Below are 16,892 nucleotides of genomic sequence, written 5' to 3' on the forward strand. Positions count from 1 at the left end.
GGCTCAAGTGCTGCAGCCTTGGGGTAAAAGTTGTTGCCATACCCTGCTGGTGGGGATGGTAGGGTGACCAGCACCCAGTGCATCCGTATACAGTTCCCTAGAAGGCAGCCTCCCTGCCACGCACAGGGCCCCCGCTTCTGCTCCTTGTCTAGGTGCCTCAGCTGCAGGCTAGCTTCCCTCCCACTTTGTACAGAACCTCCTCCTCTGTGCTCTTTGGGCTCTGGTCTCCTTAATCCATCCGGTCCCATCTGCACTCTAGCAAAGGGAGCACTTGGTGTTTGATCTTTTGGTTGCTTTTTTAGATCATTGTTTTTATTCTTGTTTCTTGTTAAGCTAAACCTGGTCAGTAGTAGTCCACACAGAGCCCATTTTCTATCCATCTTACAGAGTTTCTCCTTTCAGCCCTTCTCCCAGCCTCACTAAGAACAAGCAGGCTGATACCCCTCCCTGTTGTCTCTCCAGCCCAGCTCCACCGGCTGGAAGGCCTGAGGACCATCGGCATCACCACCAACGGCATCAACCTAGCCCGGCTGCTACCTCAGCTTCAGAAAGCTGGTCTCAGCACCATCAACATCAGCCTGGACACGCTGGTACCAGCCAAGTTTGAGTTCATCGTCCGCAGGAAAGGTGATCAGATGGAGTTCACGGTGGAGGGTGACCCTCCCAGGCCCTCGTAGCAGGGGAGCCGTGGCGAGTGCAAGGGGCCTGGTCTCTCCCTCTCTGTGTCTGGGCTCTCGCAAAGCCTAGACATTTATTCCTCCCTCCTCACTCTTGCTACATGTCTCTTTTCTCTGTGGCCACCCCCTTGAGGACATTTTGGGGTCAGATGCTAATGAACCGTGGTGACCAGCCTTCCCTCTGCCCTGCCGAGCACGGAGAGGGTTCCCAGAACACAGGACGTTCCATTTTAAAACCAAGACAGTCCCTGGGACGCTGGGACAAGTTGTTTACCCTGTAGTGAGGTCTGAGGAAGTGTGGGGCAGCCTGGGGGTGGAAGCCATCATCCTAGATGCCAGGGACAGGGCCAGTGCTGCCAGGTGGGGGGTCCCCCAGCACCCAGCGGTGCTCTCTCGGCCCCTCCTGATGTAGCAAGCCTCTTCCTTCACCCCCTGCAGCCAGCACATCCACGGCCGCCTCCTGCTAGGCTCCACCAGGGAGGGGCCGAGCTCTGGGTCTCACTGGACTGGCACCAGCTGTTCATGAGCCCTGGGTTGGGTGGGAGGTTCTGTAGAGGGTTGGACGCCCTTTGATTTGGGAAGGGGCGGTACACTACCAAGACTGCTCTGGAGGATCAGAGAGATGGGGGGAGATCCGGCTCTCCTTCCCCTTCTCTGGAAACAGCCTGGAGCTTAGCCCCACCTCCTCCTCCCGCCTCCCCGCCACCCCCCCCCCACCCCCCCAGCAGTGTGTGACTTCCTGTTTATACCCAGCAGTGTGCTGAGGAAGCCTGGGGCAGTCTTCGCTTCCTGTGAAGGGCCGCTCTGGGCGCAGTGGAAGGACAGACACAGGACGCTGCTCTGCCTTATAGACTACGAAGGGCTGAGAGTGTGATGCCAGGGGACCACCTTTGCTGGCTGTGTGGTGTCAGTTCAGGCCTTCAGAGGGGACGAGAGAACTCTCTAGGGCTGTCTCTCCTAGTAGGGGCATACTGGGAGGACTTCAAGGAGGAGGCATTCCTGCTGGGCCTTGAGGGATAGGGCGTTCAAATCAAGGGAGCTTACTCTGACGTGGAGGTCAATTGAACCTGCAGGGTCTCTGAGGCGGGTGAGGTGGAAGGTGTAATTGGGAGCTTTATTTGCACCCACCTACCCACTATCGCCCACCCACAAACACTCCCCATACTCCCTGCCTCCTTGACTCCTTTCTTGGAACGAAGATTGGAGACAGTAGATCCTAATGTCAGATCTGCCCTCCCACTTGCACCTCTGTGTCCCCTGCCTCCTTTTGGAGGGAGAGTGCTTTACAGAAGAGAGATCTTTCCAACAGCATATTGTGTAAATGCTGCCCAGTCTTTGCTTTGTCGTCTCTTCCTGCTGTCTTGGGGGAGGGCATGAGAACTGACCCCAGTATTCTTGCCCAGAGAATCCCATGTGCAGGGCACCCTGGTGAGCTGCAGTCCATGGGGTCGCAAAAGAGCCAGGCATGACTGAGCGACTGAGCATTGCCGTCTTACTCCAGAAATGCTACGGGGAAGCCATGGAGGCCAGCTGGGGGGCAGGGGAGGGTCTGTAGGCACCTAGATGCTTGGATGCGTGAGTGAGCTGGGACAGGAGGAGAAGGCAGCCTGGGCCCGCATTCACTGCATTAACCACAGAGATGGGTGAGACTCACATGCACGGGACGTGCTTACCAGCCCGGCCCAGCGTCTGGGCCTACTAGGTGCTTGAGGAGAACGTGAAGAGTGGGTGAATGGATGCACTGGGGAGGAGGAAGCGCTGTGAGGGAGTTGGGGAACCTGCATTCTGAAGGATGAGTGCGAGCCCCCCCTCCTGCCCCCAGCCCAGTGGGTACTGCCTGTCTGTCTGGACCTCGGTTTCTTCCTCTTGACCATCAGTGGGTTCACCTAGATCAGGGTCCCCACACTGCAGCCCACCAGCCAAGTCCAGCCCCTGTGCCTGGCTTTTTACAGCCTGCGAGTCAGGAATGGATTTTGCTGATAGCATTTGCCATGAATTTAATGATAAGGAACATTCACCATGAATCCCAATTAAGCAAAATATTGTCCCTGCAAAAAGAACTTCACTCTTCCATTCTATTTGCAGAGCTGTGTTATAAGTTATACTCAATTATTATCATATTCTGAATTTAGTTAATGAAGCCTTTATGATACATGTCTACATCATACCCTCAATTTTGCCTCTTGGCCTACAGAGCCTAAAATATTTACCCTCTGGTCCCTGGACTCGGTGGTCTCTGAGGCTCCTGATGGCCCTAGCAGTTCACTGTGGGTGTGAGGTCGGGGGAAGAGGGAGGCGGTGCCTGGACCCTTGCTTCTCTCCCTGCGCACAGGCTTCCACAAGGTCATGGAGGGCATCCACAAGGCCATCGAGCTGGGCTACAGCCCCGTGAAGGTGAGGACTTCCTGCCTCCTCCAAGACAGCCTCCATCCCTGGCCAGAGCAGCTGCAGAGTAGCCCCCACTACCTTTGGCCCACTCCAACCTTGCCCCTGCTCCCCACAAGAGAGGGGAGAAAACCAGTGACCCCTGGGATCTTCCACCCCATGGAGAACTGGAGGAGAGCCTCAAGGAATGGGACTCTGGGTGGAGAGCCTAGGGAGATGCCAGAACCAGCCCTCCGCCCCGGAAAAAGAACACCACAGGGCTGACCCTCACGGTTCCCTCGTCCCACGACAAGGTAAACTGCGTGGTGATGCGAGGCCTGAATGAGGACGAACTCCTGGACTTTGTGGCCTTGACCGAGGGCCTCCCCCTGGACGTGCGCTTCATCGAGTACATGCCCTTTGACGGTCAGTGCCACAGGGCAGGGTGGGTGGGGGAAGAGGAGGCCAAGGCCTGTCCGCGGAGCCTGACCAGGGCCTGGCTGAGAGCACAGTGGCGGGCTGCTGAGGACCCCGGGAAGGGCTGAGTGGGCAGACAAGGTCTGGCCGCCCCTGTGGACGCTGCTGACGTCAGACCCCACTGTGTGTGTAGGAATTTCTCCACGGATGGTGGGGAGGGGTCTGGCAGGCACCAGGCCCATGGTGGGGATCGGAGGCTTCTCATGGAGAGCGTAGGTGTGGTTCCATCCCCCATTTCAGGCTGAGCCTCATGCCCTCCTGACCCAGAGGCAGAGAACTGGTTCCTGGGCTGTGGGAGGGTGAACTTGAAGCCCCGGCATCCCCATAGCGTGCAACTCAGTGGCTCCCACCCCCAACACAGGCAACAAGTGGAACTTTAAGAAGATGGTCAGCTATAAGGAGATGCTGGACACCCTCCGGCAGCAGTGGCCGGAGCTGGAGAAGCTGCCCGAGGAGGAATCCAGCACAGCCAAGGTTGGGGGCAGATGGAGGGGCTGGGGCTGGGAGGAGGATCATGCCACCACCGTAGAACCCTCGGACAGGAGAGCCGGCAGGGGCTGTGCTGGGGGCGGAGTCAGGGATACGGGACAGTGCTCTTTAAGCGGGAAGCGATCCAGGGCCATCATAGTGGACTCCCTGCTTCACTGACAGAGAGGAAGCCCTGACGTGGGTTAAGGAACTTGTCGTGGGGCACATTGGAGTAAGTGGTGGAGGGGACCTTGTCTGGCCCTTCCACGTGGCTGTCTCTGGCCGTGCTGCCCCCAGGTCCCTGAAACTTTAGGAGCCTTCATCTTGGGCAGGCCAGGCGCGGGCAGAGAGCTCAGGGTTTCTGTTGTCTGAGGGCCTTGCAGGCTGCTTTCTGCAGGGCTCCCTCGGAGAGGGAATAGTGTCAGATCTGATGTCATGGAGGGAGAGCTGGCCCACCCGCATCTCCTCCTCCACGCCCGCCCACAGGCCTTTAAAATCCCCGGTTTCCAAGGCCAGGTCAGCTTCATCACATCTATGTCTGAGCATTTCTGTGGGACCTGCAACCGGCTGAGAATCACAGCTGACGGGAACCTCAAGGTGAGTGTCTATTCCCCCACGGGACCCCCACCCCTCTGCGCTCTGTATGTTTCTTTCCAGCCGTGCCCCCTGATTGGAGGCGAGGCTCTCAGGGTACACAGGAGTGATGGTGAAATAGTGTCAGGTTTAGGGGGATCATGGGAGCAGCAGATGGGGGTGAACTTGTGGCTCCCATGGAACCGTCTCCCTGGTTCCGTCATTGCTTAGGTCCCTGAAGTAGCTTCTGCTTGATCGGGAGCCGCTCTGTGGGACTCAGTGCCATGGAAGGTAGGGGGCCAGGCAGGGATCAGGGTGCCTTTTGCCCCCAACCCCTACCCCGGTTGCCCTTCCCACCAGGCCAGGGGCTCGTCCCTGAAACCAACATCCATTCCTCATATCTAATCAGCACGTGCTGTGCTGTGCTGTGCGTTCAGCGCTGGGCATAGCGGGTGGAAGGGAGGCACAGACGGGCCCATTTCCTATGGGCACAAAGGCTCCTTCTGAGACCAAGGAGCTAAGGGTGGTAGCATGTGATTCTTTGTCAGATGAGCGCGGAACACGCCTCTCTCCAGGTGCGGGGGAGGAGGCATATCTGAGGCTCACCCTAATTTGGGCCAGGGCAGGTTTCGGTCAGCTCTGGGGAGACCACGTGGAGGGCATGAGCGCTCCCTTCAAAGGTGCAGACTGTTCTGTTGACGGCAGGGTGCTGTGCAGAGGTTTTTTACAAGGTGGACGTCGTATTTTAGGAAGAATCACTCCCAGCTTGAATTTGAAAATAGATGCCATTTAGTGATGTTCCAAACATAAGAGTTGAGGTGAAAGTGGGAAGGAAGAGAGAAAGAACTTGGAGACGCAGGTGAGGGTGGAGAGAGGGGTGCCCGGGTGTCTGGTGGGCTCTGGAACCTGCTTGGGGGTGGGAGTGCTGGTGGGCGGGCTTAGACCATCAAGTTGGGCATCAGAATGGAGCTGTGCAGCAGACGGTCATAAAGTCAGGGGCTGGATTCCCTGGCGGTCCAGTGGTTAGGACGCCACACTTTTACTGCAGGGTTGAGGGTTCAGTCCTGGTTGGGAAACTGGATTGGGGGTGGAAGAGAAGTGCAGACAGACCCATAAACTCCGACATACTGCGTGCCGTGGCTCAGCCAAAAACAAACCAAAGGCTTATCTGGGCTGGAGGCTAGGACTGACTGGGCTGTAGATGAGAGATGATGGCTGTGTCAGCCAGCCTCCCGCCCGCGCCCCGGCCCCAGGAAGGGGAGCCAGGATTCTGAGCAGGAAGTTGGGAACAGGCTGTTTATAGTGCAGGGTTCAGGGGGCCTGTTAAGGGGTGTCGATGCACTGGATGAGCCGTAGCAAACTGCTGTCCCTCCCCTGGGAGGAAGGGGCCCTGGAGGAGATGGCGTCCCTGGGGCCCTGGGAGAGCCGGAGCCCGGCGGAGTGGCCGCCCGGCCGGGGCTGTGGGCGGAAGCTCCACTGCCGAAGTGCCTGGCCTCTCCCTCCTCTCTCCTTCTGACCTCCCAACAGCCAACCCCCTGGGCAGAAGGCAGCTGGAGGGGCCCCCCCTGGCTGCAGAGAAGGGCAGAGAGTGGAGCTTCGGGGCTGCTGGGGAGCGAGGAAGGGCACCAGCCCACACGAGGAGGCGGCTGTGCCTTCCGTTTAGCTCTCGTTCACATCCTCTCCGACCATCTCAGTTTGTCAAAGATGCTTCGGTGCCTGTGTCCAGAGCGCCATGTACAGAGCTGGCACTTAGTAGGGACTTTATATGGCTTCCTGGGAGGTAGTAGCTATCTCGCTTTGTGGGACCGCCCCGTCCCCGCTGAGCCCAGAAGCAGCAGAGCATTGAATCAAGTTTGACCCCAGGATGCCGTCTCCACCAGCCCTCTGCTGATCATCCGCCAGTCAGGGACCACAGACAGAGTCGGGGCAGGCGGGCAGGGTCCAGGAGTGAAGGGACGGGGAGAGGATGGAGGGGAAATGGTCTGTGCGTGCCGGTCTCCCAGGAGACCGTTTGGATGCAGCTCCCACTGTCTGGGATCTGTTCTTCTGGCAGCCAAGAGGCCATTCCATGGAATGTCTCAGGAGAAGGTATGAATCTAGATTTTGATGCACTGTCTCTGTTGGCAATTAATTAATTTTTTAAAGCACACTCGACTGAAAGAAGCATACTAGAAGTCAGACACGGACCTTGTCTGGTTTTGCCTTCCTGCCCTTACAGCCCCTCTTGACTACTCCATCTAGCACCTTCGGCCTCTCATTGCAGGAAATCTTGCTTTGAGTCTGATCAGCCAAGGGAGGCCTCCTGCTCAGCCCAGGGCGGGGTTCTCCTCTAAGAGTGGGGGCCAGGGCTCAGGATCCAGAGGGTGTGTTGGCCTCACCCAGCATGTGACCCTCTCCAGGTCTGCCTCTTCGGGAACTCAGAGGTGTCTCTACGGGATCACCTGCGGGCAGGGGCCTCTGAGGAGGAGCTGCTGAGGGTCATCGGGGCTGCGGTGGGCAGGAAGAAGCGGCAGCACGCAGGTAGGGTGCAGAGAGGCCGGGCTGGGTGGCGAGTGGGCTGTTGGCAGCAGGAGGGAGGTCCGTAGTTTGGGGGCAGGAGGATGAGGGGCAGCCTGGCGGGAGCCTGGGGACCCCGTGTGGTCTGTGCTCTCCATCACTGTTCTTGGACCTCTTGACTTGGGGGCACAGTGATGCTTCTTGGCAGAGCAGAGCCCGTGCAAGACAAGGGAGCCCAGAGGCTCTGGGGCCGTTTTCATTGGGTGGGGGGAAAAGAGGGTGTCATTGCCTCTCGGTCATCCCACGCATTGTCTTCCACCGAGGCGGGGTCCTGGCACCCACACGTGCTCTGGGCTCTGTCGTGGGCGGCCTTGCAGTGTCCTGCGGGGGTTTGCTGGGGTGCATGTAGGTGAGCGCGTGGCCCCGCGGCTGGCACACCGCTGTGTCCATCGTGCGCTTAGTGAACTCTCTCCCTGCCCTCTTTCTCCCCCGCCCCCACTCCCCTCCCCCACGCTTCGCTCACCCCAGGCATGTTCAGTATCTCCCAGATGAAGAACCGGCCCATGATCCTCATCGGTGGGTGACCATCAGTACGTAACCGCGCCTCGTCACTGGGGGTCCCCTGGGGCAGGGCCCCTGCCATAAGGCAACCCCCGCCCCCCCGATCCTGCACTTCATCCTGAGGTTCTCATCCTTCATCTTTTCCTGCCCCATCCAGCCTTTACTGCTGCTTTTCTTCCCTTCCACGGCTGCCCCTCGCTGCATATCCAGAGAAGTCATCATCCTGTCTCACAAGAGATCAGGCTTGGAGAGTGGGGTGGCTCTAAGCTTATGATCGCTGCGGTAGTTGTCCCCTTAGAGTGGAGCTTCTGGTTAAGACAGAGACCTGTCCTCGGCTCTGGAATCTCCCGGCTCGGATGCAGTCGTTGTCTGTCCCTTCCCTTCTGCCCTGGGGACCGGGCCACGAGTGTGTCTGGATCATCAGTGCCGTTGGGCCAGGTGTCATGTTTCTGTGCTGGGCAGCGCTTAGGCAGCTCAGCAAGCATATTGCTCAGCTTTCCATGGAGGATGCAGCCAGGATCGCAGCTACCTAATTCGTGAACTCCCAGGAACTGAACATCTGTGCCCAGGGTGTTTCTAGAAGGAAATGGCAACCCACTCCAGTATTCTTGCCTAGAGAATCCTGTGGACAGAGGAGCCTGGTGGGCTACTGTCCATAGGGTTGCATAGAGCTGGACACGACTGAAGCGGCTTAGCATGCATGCATGCATTGGAGAAGGAAATGGCAGCCCACTCCAGTATCCTTGCCTGGGGAATCCCAGGGACGGAGGAGCCTGGTGGGCTGCCATCTATGAGGTTGCACAGAGTCAGACACGACTTAAGTGACTTAGCAGCAGCAGCAGCTCTTGGCAGCCCAGGAGCCACACCAGCCTCCCTCACCACAGCGTGCCATCGAGAGGGAAGCCGTGTCACCCCTCTTCTGCCCTCACCTCCACACCCTCCTCCTCCTGTATCAGGCCTTGACCCAGGCTGCCTTGATGGCAGAGAGTGGGGGATGCCTGGACAACCACCCCTGCCCTCCCATGGACAGAGGTTGCATCTGTGACGCTGACAAGTTAGGGGACCCAGAGCATGTTGGAAGGCTGGGAGTCGGGAGACCTGACTGATTCACAAGGAGTAAGGTTAGTGTCAGGATATAGAGTAACTAAAGTGGGGTCATTTTTTATAAAACCAAAAGTTGTCCAGAACAGAGCCGCTTAGACTTTCACACGCATTTGAATCCCTTAGGGATCTTGTTATTTCAGACTCGGATTTGAGAGGTCTAGGCTGTGTCTCTAACAGTTCTCAGAAGGTGCTGGTCCCTGGACCACCCTTTGAGTAACAAGAGCCTACAAGGTGGTTCCCCAGGCCCCTGAGACCATGTGAATCAGCCTGTTGCTTCGTGTGCACTTCTGATGTGCTTGAGATGTCATTGAAAGAGATTCATTATCTCCCTTAGAATCTTGTCTGCAAAGCAGATGATTACCGTTAGCCTGTCCTGGAAAATTTGAAGATGAGAGTAACTAATTGGTAATTCAGGCTGAGGCCTGGCTATAGTTTTAAAAAAATGAAGGGACAGAGTGGTCGTGTGATCAAGGCTTGCATGGTGGCAGCAGGTGGGAGCACCCCCACCCTCCACTGCAGGACAGGTAGAGACCCCAACCCTTGCTCTCTGTACCTCCTGGTGAGGAAGCCTGCATAGTTATATTCTGGGGGCCCCTTCTCTGTGGATCTTCTCTTTTCTGTCTTCTCACTGTGCTCTTGGCCCTTCATTCCACGTTCCCTGACATGAACGGGGGAACTCGGGGTGGGATGGGGAGAGAGTTGGGGGAGGAGGTGGTTTTGCAAAAGACCCTTTTGGACTGAGTCTCCTCGTCTGTTTTCATTCTAGAGTTATTTTTGATGCGCCAAGATTCCCCACCAGCCCTTCCAAGCACTTTCACGAACTCTCTCCGTGTTCAGGTTCTGAGACACAGAGTGAGTTTCTTCAGCCAGATGGTGACTTTATGGAAAGGAGGCAGGGTCCCCCAGGCCCCTCTTGTTGCCCAGCGGTGGCTGGGGTCCAGCCTCCCTCAGAGACACTTCAGTTCCCACCTGGAATCAGATGCCAACCCAAAGTGCCTTAGCCCAACAGGGCCCCGGGCTCCTGCTGCCTCCTCAGGACCTCTGCCAGACTCTGACCAACTGACCCACGTGGACACGGAAGGACGGATGGCTATGGTGGATGTGGGCAGGAAGCCAGACACAGAGCGGGTGGCCGTGGCCTCGGCCGTGGTCCTCCTGGGGCCTGTGGCCTTCAAGCTCATCCAGGAGAACCAGCTCAAGAAGGGAGATGCCCTGGCGGTGGCCCAGCTGGCAGGCATCCAGGCGGCCAAGCTGACCAGCCAGCTGATCCCTCTCTGCCACCACGTGGCGCTGAGCCATGTCCAGGTGCAGCTGGAGCTGGACCGCACGCGCCACGCTGCGGTGATCCAGGCATCTTGCCGGGCCCGGGGCCCCACTGGGGTGGAGATGGAGGCCCTGACCTCCGCCGCTGTGGCCGCCCTCGCCCTGTACGACATGTGCAAGGCCGTCAGCAGGGACATCGTGTTGGCAGAGATCAAGCTCGTTAGCAAGACCGGGGGTCAGCGAGGGGACTTCCATCGAATGTAGAGCTCCTGCCCCAGCTCTCACCCCCAAGCCGGCAAGGTCAAGCAATGGGATGCCGTTTCAACCCAAGGGAAAGAGGTCAAATTCCTTTCACCAGTTACCTTCAGCCGGTAGGAACCTGAAGCCAGCCTACCCCTTCACTGCTAAGATGACCTTCACTGACCTTCAGGATTTCCTGTCTTCTAAGAGGAAACCAGCAGGCCCTTCAGCCTTCCTGGACCCTTAGGTTGTGCCTGGGAGGGTTATCTAGCCTTGCTAGATAATCACAGTGTGATTTGTGAACTCTTTGAGACAATTAGTCGAGCCCATGACCTCCATTTCTCAAGTGGGTTTTCTCTTCTCCTCCTTTTCCTGGGAGGAACAAGGGCTCATAAGCAGAGGAACCCGCTCTGAGGAAGGGAACGCAGCTCGCCCCGGGAATGGATCACTTCTCTTTAACTGCAGCCCCGGCCTCTCCGCCGTGCTGCCTCGGAAAAGCAGGTTATCCCCCTCCCGTTGCCCGAGTCTGTCCCATCAGACACGCAGGCTTCCAGCTTATCAGTTGCACCGTCCTGCAGCTCCTTTCCCTGGCCCCTCCTCCTCCTGAGCAGTATCCCCCATGGGCCACAGCCCCAAGGCCTCCTGACCGAGCACACCTCCTGTACCCCTTCATCCTGGGACACACCAGGCAGGGGGGAGTGGTGGAGCTTGCCTTCACCCTCACTGCGCACAAAATAAAGCCACGATGCCAGCTTTGGATATACGGGAGTGAGGACTGTCTGTGCCGAGGTCACTGAGCCGTGATGTTAGGTCTGTCCTGCCGCCTATAGCCTCGCCTCCTGGAGGAACAGGAGCTGAGCTGCAGAGATGCTGGAAAAGGCAGGGGCACGCAGAGAACATGCTCTCCTCCCTGGGGGAGAAGGGAGGCTTGGAGTGGGAGGCACAGAGATGCAGTGTCTCCCGTAGCACCGTTAGCTGGGGGCGTCCAAAGCGCCTCCCATCACCGATAGAGGCCGGGGGTGCGGTTAGAGGCTCCTGGTTTTCACATCTCCCCAAAGCACAACATGCTCGCTGGGTTCTCTCGACATGGGTGGGTTAGTGTGACCCACCCTCTGACCCCACCCTACCTGCTTCCGTCTGCCCTACACCCAGGTCTGCTGGGAAACCGGCAACAGCCACCCAGCTCTTAGACCGTGGAAACTGGCTTTTTCTTTTCCAAGTCCTCCCACCTTGGCTGATTTCAAGGTACCGTACGATGTGAACCGGCTTGCGGAATCCCTGAGGCTGTAACAGTCGGTGCTCCCGGCGCTGGTAGGTCCCAATACCCCACGGGCTCTGCCCCCTCCCCAGCACACTTCACATCCTCACCTGGGAAGGAGACACCGGTTTCAAGGCAGGCTAGGTGAGGGTGGTACGGATTTAATATTTTTTAGTATTACAATATATTCTTATAAAAAAGGTGCAGGCAAAAAGGACACTGCAGATTTTGTACATTAGCCTCATCTGTCGTCTGAAAGAGCTGGTGGGAACAGCCTTGGTGTGGAGGTGGTACAGGAAGGGGAGATGGCCATGCCCCACCCCCCACCCCCCACCCCCATTGGGTGCAAAGTGGGAGGGTGAAGCCTGGATCAGACCCTTCCCCAACCACCTGGAGAATTTCCTCCTCCTGCCACCCTAAACATACCCTACTTCTATCACTGAGAGGAAGGGGTGGGCAGTGGGTGCTGCTGCTGAGAAAGGGACAGGTTGCATCAAGTTAATTGGAATTTTACACTGGACACACCATAAGACAGCTAGAGAAATTAACTCATAGGTGGCAGGTGCAGGGGTGGGGGGCGGGGCGGGAAGGGCATGGGGGAATGACCAAGGAACAAATATAACAGGCGTAAACACGCAGTGTATCGAGGACCAACCCGGCCGTCTCCAGGGCACCTGCCCTTCTTTTGAGTCGGCCACGATGGTCCACGGTCCAAGGCACTGTTGGCCATCTGGCTACAGCAGCGTCTGGTGTCAGAGCCACTGGCCAGATCTAGAAAATAATAAATAGAGAAGGCAAAAAACCTTTAGAAGTGAGACGCCTGAGCCCTGGAACAATATACGTGTCCTCTGTAAACAGTTAAACCAAACTGTGCTTTTTCTGTGATTCCCAATGTGTCTTGCCAAACGCTTCCATTATCCCTTCTTTTCCCTGGTGCGTATCTAGTCTTCCACGGTGGGTGGTAACGCTGGGATCTGGACAGGCCTGCTGCATAGGAGGGGAGGCCTCCCTGCCCCCATGGGTGAGGTGGACTCCGGCCCTGCCACAACCTTCCCATCATCCCAGCGCCAGCTTCTTAACAGCGGGGGCGCGTGGGTGCCACATTGCCCTGCAGCCAGCCTTCCTGGAGGCCTTCCCCTGGCCCTCACATGGACTCCGGTGGCCTTTTCACACCTGTCCCCGCCACACTCACACTTACTCCAGTCCCTCCCCCTCGAACTGACACACGTGCTGGGCTCACCAACCCTGTGTTTCTCCCCCACCCCGCAGCTACTCTGGTTCCACCCCCAGAAAAGGCAGCTGAAGAGTGGGCCCCAGTCCACCAGTCTGTCCACTGGCAATAACCCTGAGCTGGAGAAGGTCAGAGGTGAGAATCAGAAGTGGGGGCAGGACAGAAGGGCAGGGAGCCTGTTGATGGGGGAGGCGGGGTGGGGGGAGGGTCAGGCAGGTCTCTGACACTGAGGATGAGGGGTTAATTCTAGGAGATAGGAAATGTATTAAAAGTATGAACCTTGCTGGAGTTGGGCTTACCCTCTGTCCTTTTACGAGAGAAAACTATAGATACCAGTCATCATCCTTCCCCAGGAGGACAGTTCTAGATGGACAGAATGAAGGTGAGAGTGGACAGGAGAACCAGAATGGGCCCCCTGGAAGTCAGGCAGACCAAATCAGGCACCAGAGATGGGTGAGTGGGACCCCCTCAGCTTTCCACCATTGGCTCCCCTAGGCAGGGTACTCCCCGGCTTCTCCTGCCTTGCTCTGCTGTGGCCCGTCTGAATGCTGCTGATGGGGGGGGTGCCCTTTTACCCCCTTAGAGGTGGCAGAGGGGAAGCTCTTGCCCTTGGGACCTTCTCAGGAACCAATGCCCCAGGGCCAACCTCAGCCAGATACAGGCAGTTTAAAGCAGCCCTGTGCAGGCTGAACAGAGCAGGAGGTCATTGCAGATGTTAAGAGAAGTGTGGGCTCTAAGTGATGTTGGTGACCCAGGAGCTCTAGGGTGAACCTAGCCATTCAAGTGCTGGCCTCTGGAACCCCCAGCCAACATGTGAGGTTACTGTCTCCAAGACAACAGTCAAGATATACCAGGTCTGGGTGGGGAAGGAGAGTTCTGTCCCAGGATCCCTGTGCCTAGCATCCAGGGTGTGGTAATGAATGGGGTCTTTGTTGAACCCTTACCAGATCCATCAAATGCCTGATAGTGAGCCACGATCATGGGAACCCAAAGGTGAATTTTGAAATTCTGGATTAGTAGACTGGAGATGGCAGGAGGGAAGGGAAAGAGACTTATGCCATGCCAGAGAGGGGCCAGCGGACTTGTGATCTAGGAAATGGGTACTGCCACCCTGTCATGATGACTTGGTCCCTGCAGCATCCTCCCAGCATTTTCTTCTTTCTGGAACACCTAGCTGGCATCTCTAATGCCTCTTCCATTTGATAGGATACTTCACCCCAGATCAATGTTCCATTAACCCTACTCTTGAGAGATGCGGGCCTGGGTGCCCCCACCCCACTGTTAACTAACTCCCCACGGCATGGGAAATCTGGACACGGTCTGTGGACCTCTCTCCAGTCTAGATCAGGAACAGCTCTGTGCCAACACACAGGTGCCCATGCTGCAGGGTGGGGAACAGGGCCCCTTCAGCCCGGGCTGGCCAAGGATGTCCAAGTCAGCCTCAGGAGAGTGACCCCTGGGGCTGGGGTGCAGGAAGAATAATGGGAAGTGGAGATGAGGGAAACCCCTTCAGGTGGGGAAACACCAGGGTCCTGCCACACACAGCCCTGCCCCCAGGACCCAGTCCAGGGCTCTAAGCCCAGCACCAAGTCGCGTTAAGTATCACTCTCGCGCCTCCACCACTCGCCCCCTCGCGGGGGGAGGGGGGGATACCCATCCCTGTCTCCCAGTCTCCCGCTGCCGGCCAGTCCTCAGGTCAATAATTTAGCCTGTTTATCGCCCGCTCCCGGGTGGCTTCCAGGGCCTGGCTCCCTGATCGCTTGCGGCTGCGCTTGAGTTTGCACAAGTCCTTGTCGAAAACTTCTCCGGAGCGCAGGGCTGACACCAGGTCGTCAAACTCGCCGCCTTCCTCCAGCGCGCTGCCCGCGTGCACCTTCCGCTGCCGCTGCCACCGCTCACGTTCCCGCTGCTCCTTCAGCTGGGGGGTGGTGGGGAGGGGGAGGCGAGGAGGGAAGGTGAGGGGCTGGCAGCCACAGGGTGACTGACGCCTGGGCTGCGTCTGCCGCCTGGCCCCCGGGGCACCATGAGCCTCCCGCTCCCAGTGCGCACTCCCTCGCCGGCTCGGCACACATGCCCAGCCCCCGGTGGCCCCCTTACCATGGCCTCCATGCGCGCCCTCCGCTCCTCCTCCTCTTTCCTCCTGCGCATGGCCTCCAGGTCCTGCCGAGCCTCCGAGAAAGCCTGTAGGAAGGCGTCAAAGATGCCGAAGAACTCATCCGGCTGCATCTTGCTGTCCTGCTCCCCAAAGTGCGTCAGGGCCTTGGAGAACTGTTGGGAGAGAAGGGTTGATGGAGAGTCCCCCGCCTGAGCCCAGTGGGCAGGTGGGTTCCAGCCAGAGCAGAGCTCATCCAGGTAGAGGACCTTAGGCTGAGGGGGCAGGACTAGAGAGGGGAGATCCCTCATTGTCATCCGGGGTAAGGGCAAGGCTGAAGGAAAGGCTTGACACCTGCCAGAGGTGAGGGACCCAAGCCACCTCTGGGTCCGTTAGGGTGTAGGTACAGTACGAGGAGCTTCACAGCTAGGGAAGCACATCCACAGGCCAGGACCTGCCTGGTTAGAACCCAAAAGGATGTCAGATCATCTAGTTATTGGGCCAGTTGTTTAACCACTCTGTGCCTCAGTTTCCTCATCTGTAAAATGGGGATAACAGGACTACTTCATGATGTTGGGGGAGTTAAATGAGTTAGTGATGTAGGGCACTAGCCATGTGCCCAGCACTGTTTACTGACAGCTATGTCTCTAATTCAACCTGCTGAAAACCCTCTAAGACAGCCCTGATGACTCTTAAATGTGCTTCTTGGACTGGCAGCATGGGCATCTCCCAGATGCCGGTTAGAAGGCTGAATCTTCGGCCCCACCCCAGACCCTGAATGAGGACCCACATCTCAATGCAACTCTCGCAGCAGGGGTCCAGGGGCATGCCTGCGGGAGAGGCAGAACAACTGAGAGCAAAGCTGGGCTCCGGAGTCGGGCTTCACCCAGCTCTGTCTAGCACCTTTGGCAGGTTACTTAACCTCGCCGGATCTCGCACATCTGTTGAATAGGACAATACCCCTTCAACAGACCCATAAGGTGGGTGGTGAGGCAGATGGTGGAAAACGCTCAACAAGGTGCCTGACACTGGTCGTGGATGGAAGTTTTACAACAGAGTTGCTTTGCTTGCAGGAGTGAGGACAGGCTTTCTCAAAGCTCTGTGCCTCTGGGTGTGTCCCTCTGCGCCCTCTGTGGTCAGAGTGATGCAGGTGGAGAGGAGTCGGGGTGGGGTCAGCCTGCAGGCTTGGGGCCCCCTTACCTTGGCCCTGGCTTCATTTAGCTGGTCCTCCAGCTCTGAGAAGCTGAAGCTGGAGACCGTGATGAAGTCGCTCATGACCGGCACAAACTTGTCGTTCGGATCCCGCACCTGCCGTTTCTGATATTCCAGCTCCTGAGGAGGGAGAGCCAAGTGCTGGTCAGGCCTGTGCCAGGACGAGAGTCAGGAGTCCCGGCTCACCCCATCCCCCACCCTTCTTGCCGGCTGCAGGGCTCTGAGCCTTTAGGAAGGGGCACACCCCAAGCCTCCAATTCCAGGGGTGGCGAAGAGTGTGAGCTCTCAGCCAGTCCGCCTGCCTCGATCCTTCCCTCATCCCCACTGCCATCTTGCTCCAGGTCCTGGGACCAGCGCCGTGAAGTTTTCTCTGAAATAGGTTCTCGGGCTCACTCAGAATTAGAATCCGCATTTTAATAAGCCCCTCAGGCAATTCATATGCGGATTAAAGTGTGAGATGCATTTCCAAATCTCCATGCAATGCTGCTGCTCCATGGACTACATTTCGGGTAGTGCTTAAAAGAACTATAAATTAGGAAGCGTGCCCCCTCCTGCCACCATAATGGCAACAAAAGGTTCTTTCTCCTACTTCTTTCTCTAAACCCGTTACTCCCTTAGCTGCCTACCCACCCCCACACGGTGAAGATGAGAAGGCGCTCCAGTTTCTGGGTATAGGGGCCAACCCCATACTGGGTGCCAGAGACAGCCTATCACCGGAGAAGCCCTTAGAGCGGGAATAGGACGACGACAGTGGTCCCCATGTCACACTGGGTAACACCTGCCACGAGCCATTTCCAAGGCCTGCAGATCCTCTTTCCCATCCATCTGAATCAATCCTTTTTTTTTAAAATTTACTTAATTGGAGGCTAATTACAA

At 57.4% G+C, this 16,892-nt stretch overlaps 2 protein-coding genes across 9 annotated transcripts in view; one reads left to right on the forward strand and one right to left on the reverse strand.

The window, feature by feature from the left end:
- Positions 1-11,476, forward strand: part of MOCS1 (molybdenum cofactor synthesis 1) — a 34,488-nt gene extending 23,012 nt beyond the window's left edge. For 2 of the 6 annotated variants that reach the window (XM_055571483.1, XM_055571485.1), the window contains 8 exons: positions 463-627; positions 3,010-3,071; positions 3,356-3,467; positions 3,880-3,992; positions 4,473-4,583; positions 6,959-7,079; positions 7,584-7,631; positions 9,487-11,476. In XM_055571483.1, coding sequence (XP_055427458.1) covers positions 463-627; positions 3,010-3,071; positions 3,356-3,467; positions 3,880-3,992; positions 4,473-4,583; positions 6,959-7,079; positions 7,584-7,631; positions 9,487-10,247 — 1,493 coding nt within the window. In that variant the 3' untranslated portion in view covers positions 10,248-11,476. Of the gene's footprint in view, positions 1-462; positions 628-3,009; positions 3,072-3,355; positions 3,468-3,879; positions 3,993-4,472; positions 4,584-6,958; positions 7,080-7,583; positions 7,646-7,773; positions 8,537-8,572; positions 8,650-9,486 lie in introns of those variants that run through there. The other 4 variants (XM_055571486.1, XM_055571487.1, XM_055571488.1 and 1 more) reach the window with 4 other exon arrangements.
- A 150-nt stretch (positions 11,477-11,626) lies between these two features.
- DAAM2 (dishevelled associated activator of morphogenesis 2) overlaps positions 11,627-16,892 on the reverse strand; it is a 135,615-nt gene continuing 130,349 nt past the window's right edge. For all 3 annotated transcript variants that reach the window (XM_055571482.1, XM_055571480.1, XM_055571481.1), the window contains 3 exons: positions 16,005-16,136; positions 14,810-14,980; positions 11,627-14,630 (listed from right to left, as the gene is read on the reverse strand). In XM_055571482.1, the coding sequence (XP_055427457.1) occupies positions 14,409-14,630; positions 14,810-14,980; positions 16,005-16,136 (525 nt within the window). In that variant the 3' untranslated portion in view covers positions 11,627-14,408. The remainder of the gene's footprint in view (positions 14,631-14,809; positions 14,981-16,004; positions 16,137-16,892) is intronic.

Source organism: Bubalus kerabau, chromosome 3 (genome assembly GCF_029407905.1).
Source record: "Bubalus kerabau isolate K-KA32 ecotype Philippines breed swamp buffalo chromosome 3, PCC_UOA_SB_1v2, whole genome shotgun sequence".
Classification (NCBI taxonomy): domain Eukaryota; kingdom Metazoa; phylum Chordata; class Mammalia; order Artiodactyla; family Bovidae; genus Bubalus; species Bubalus kerabau.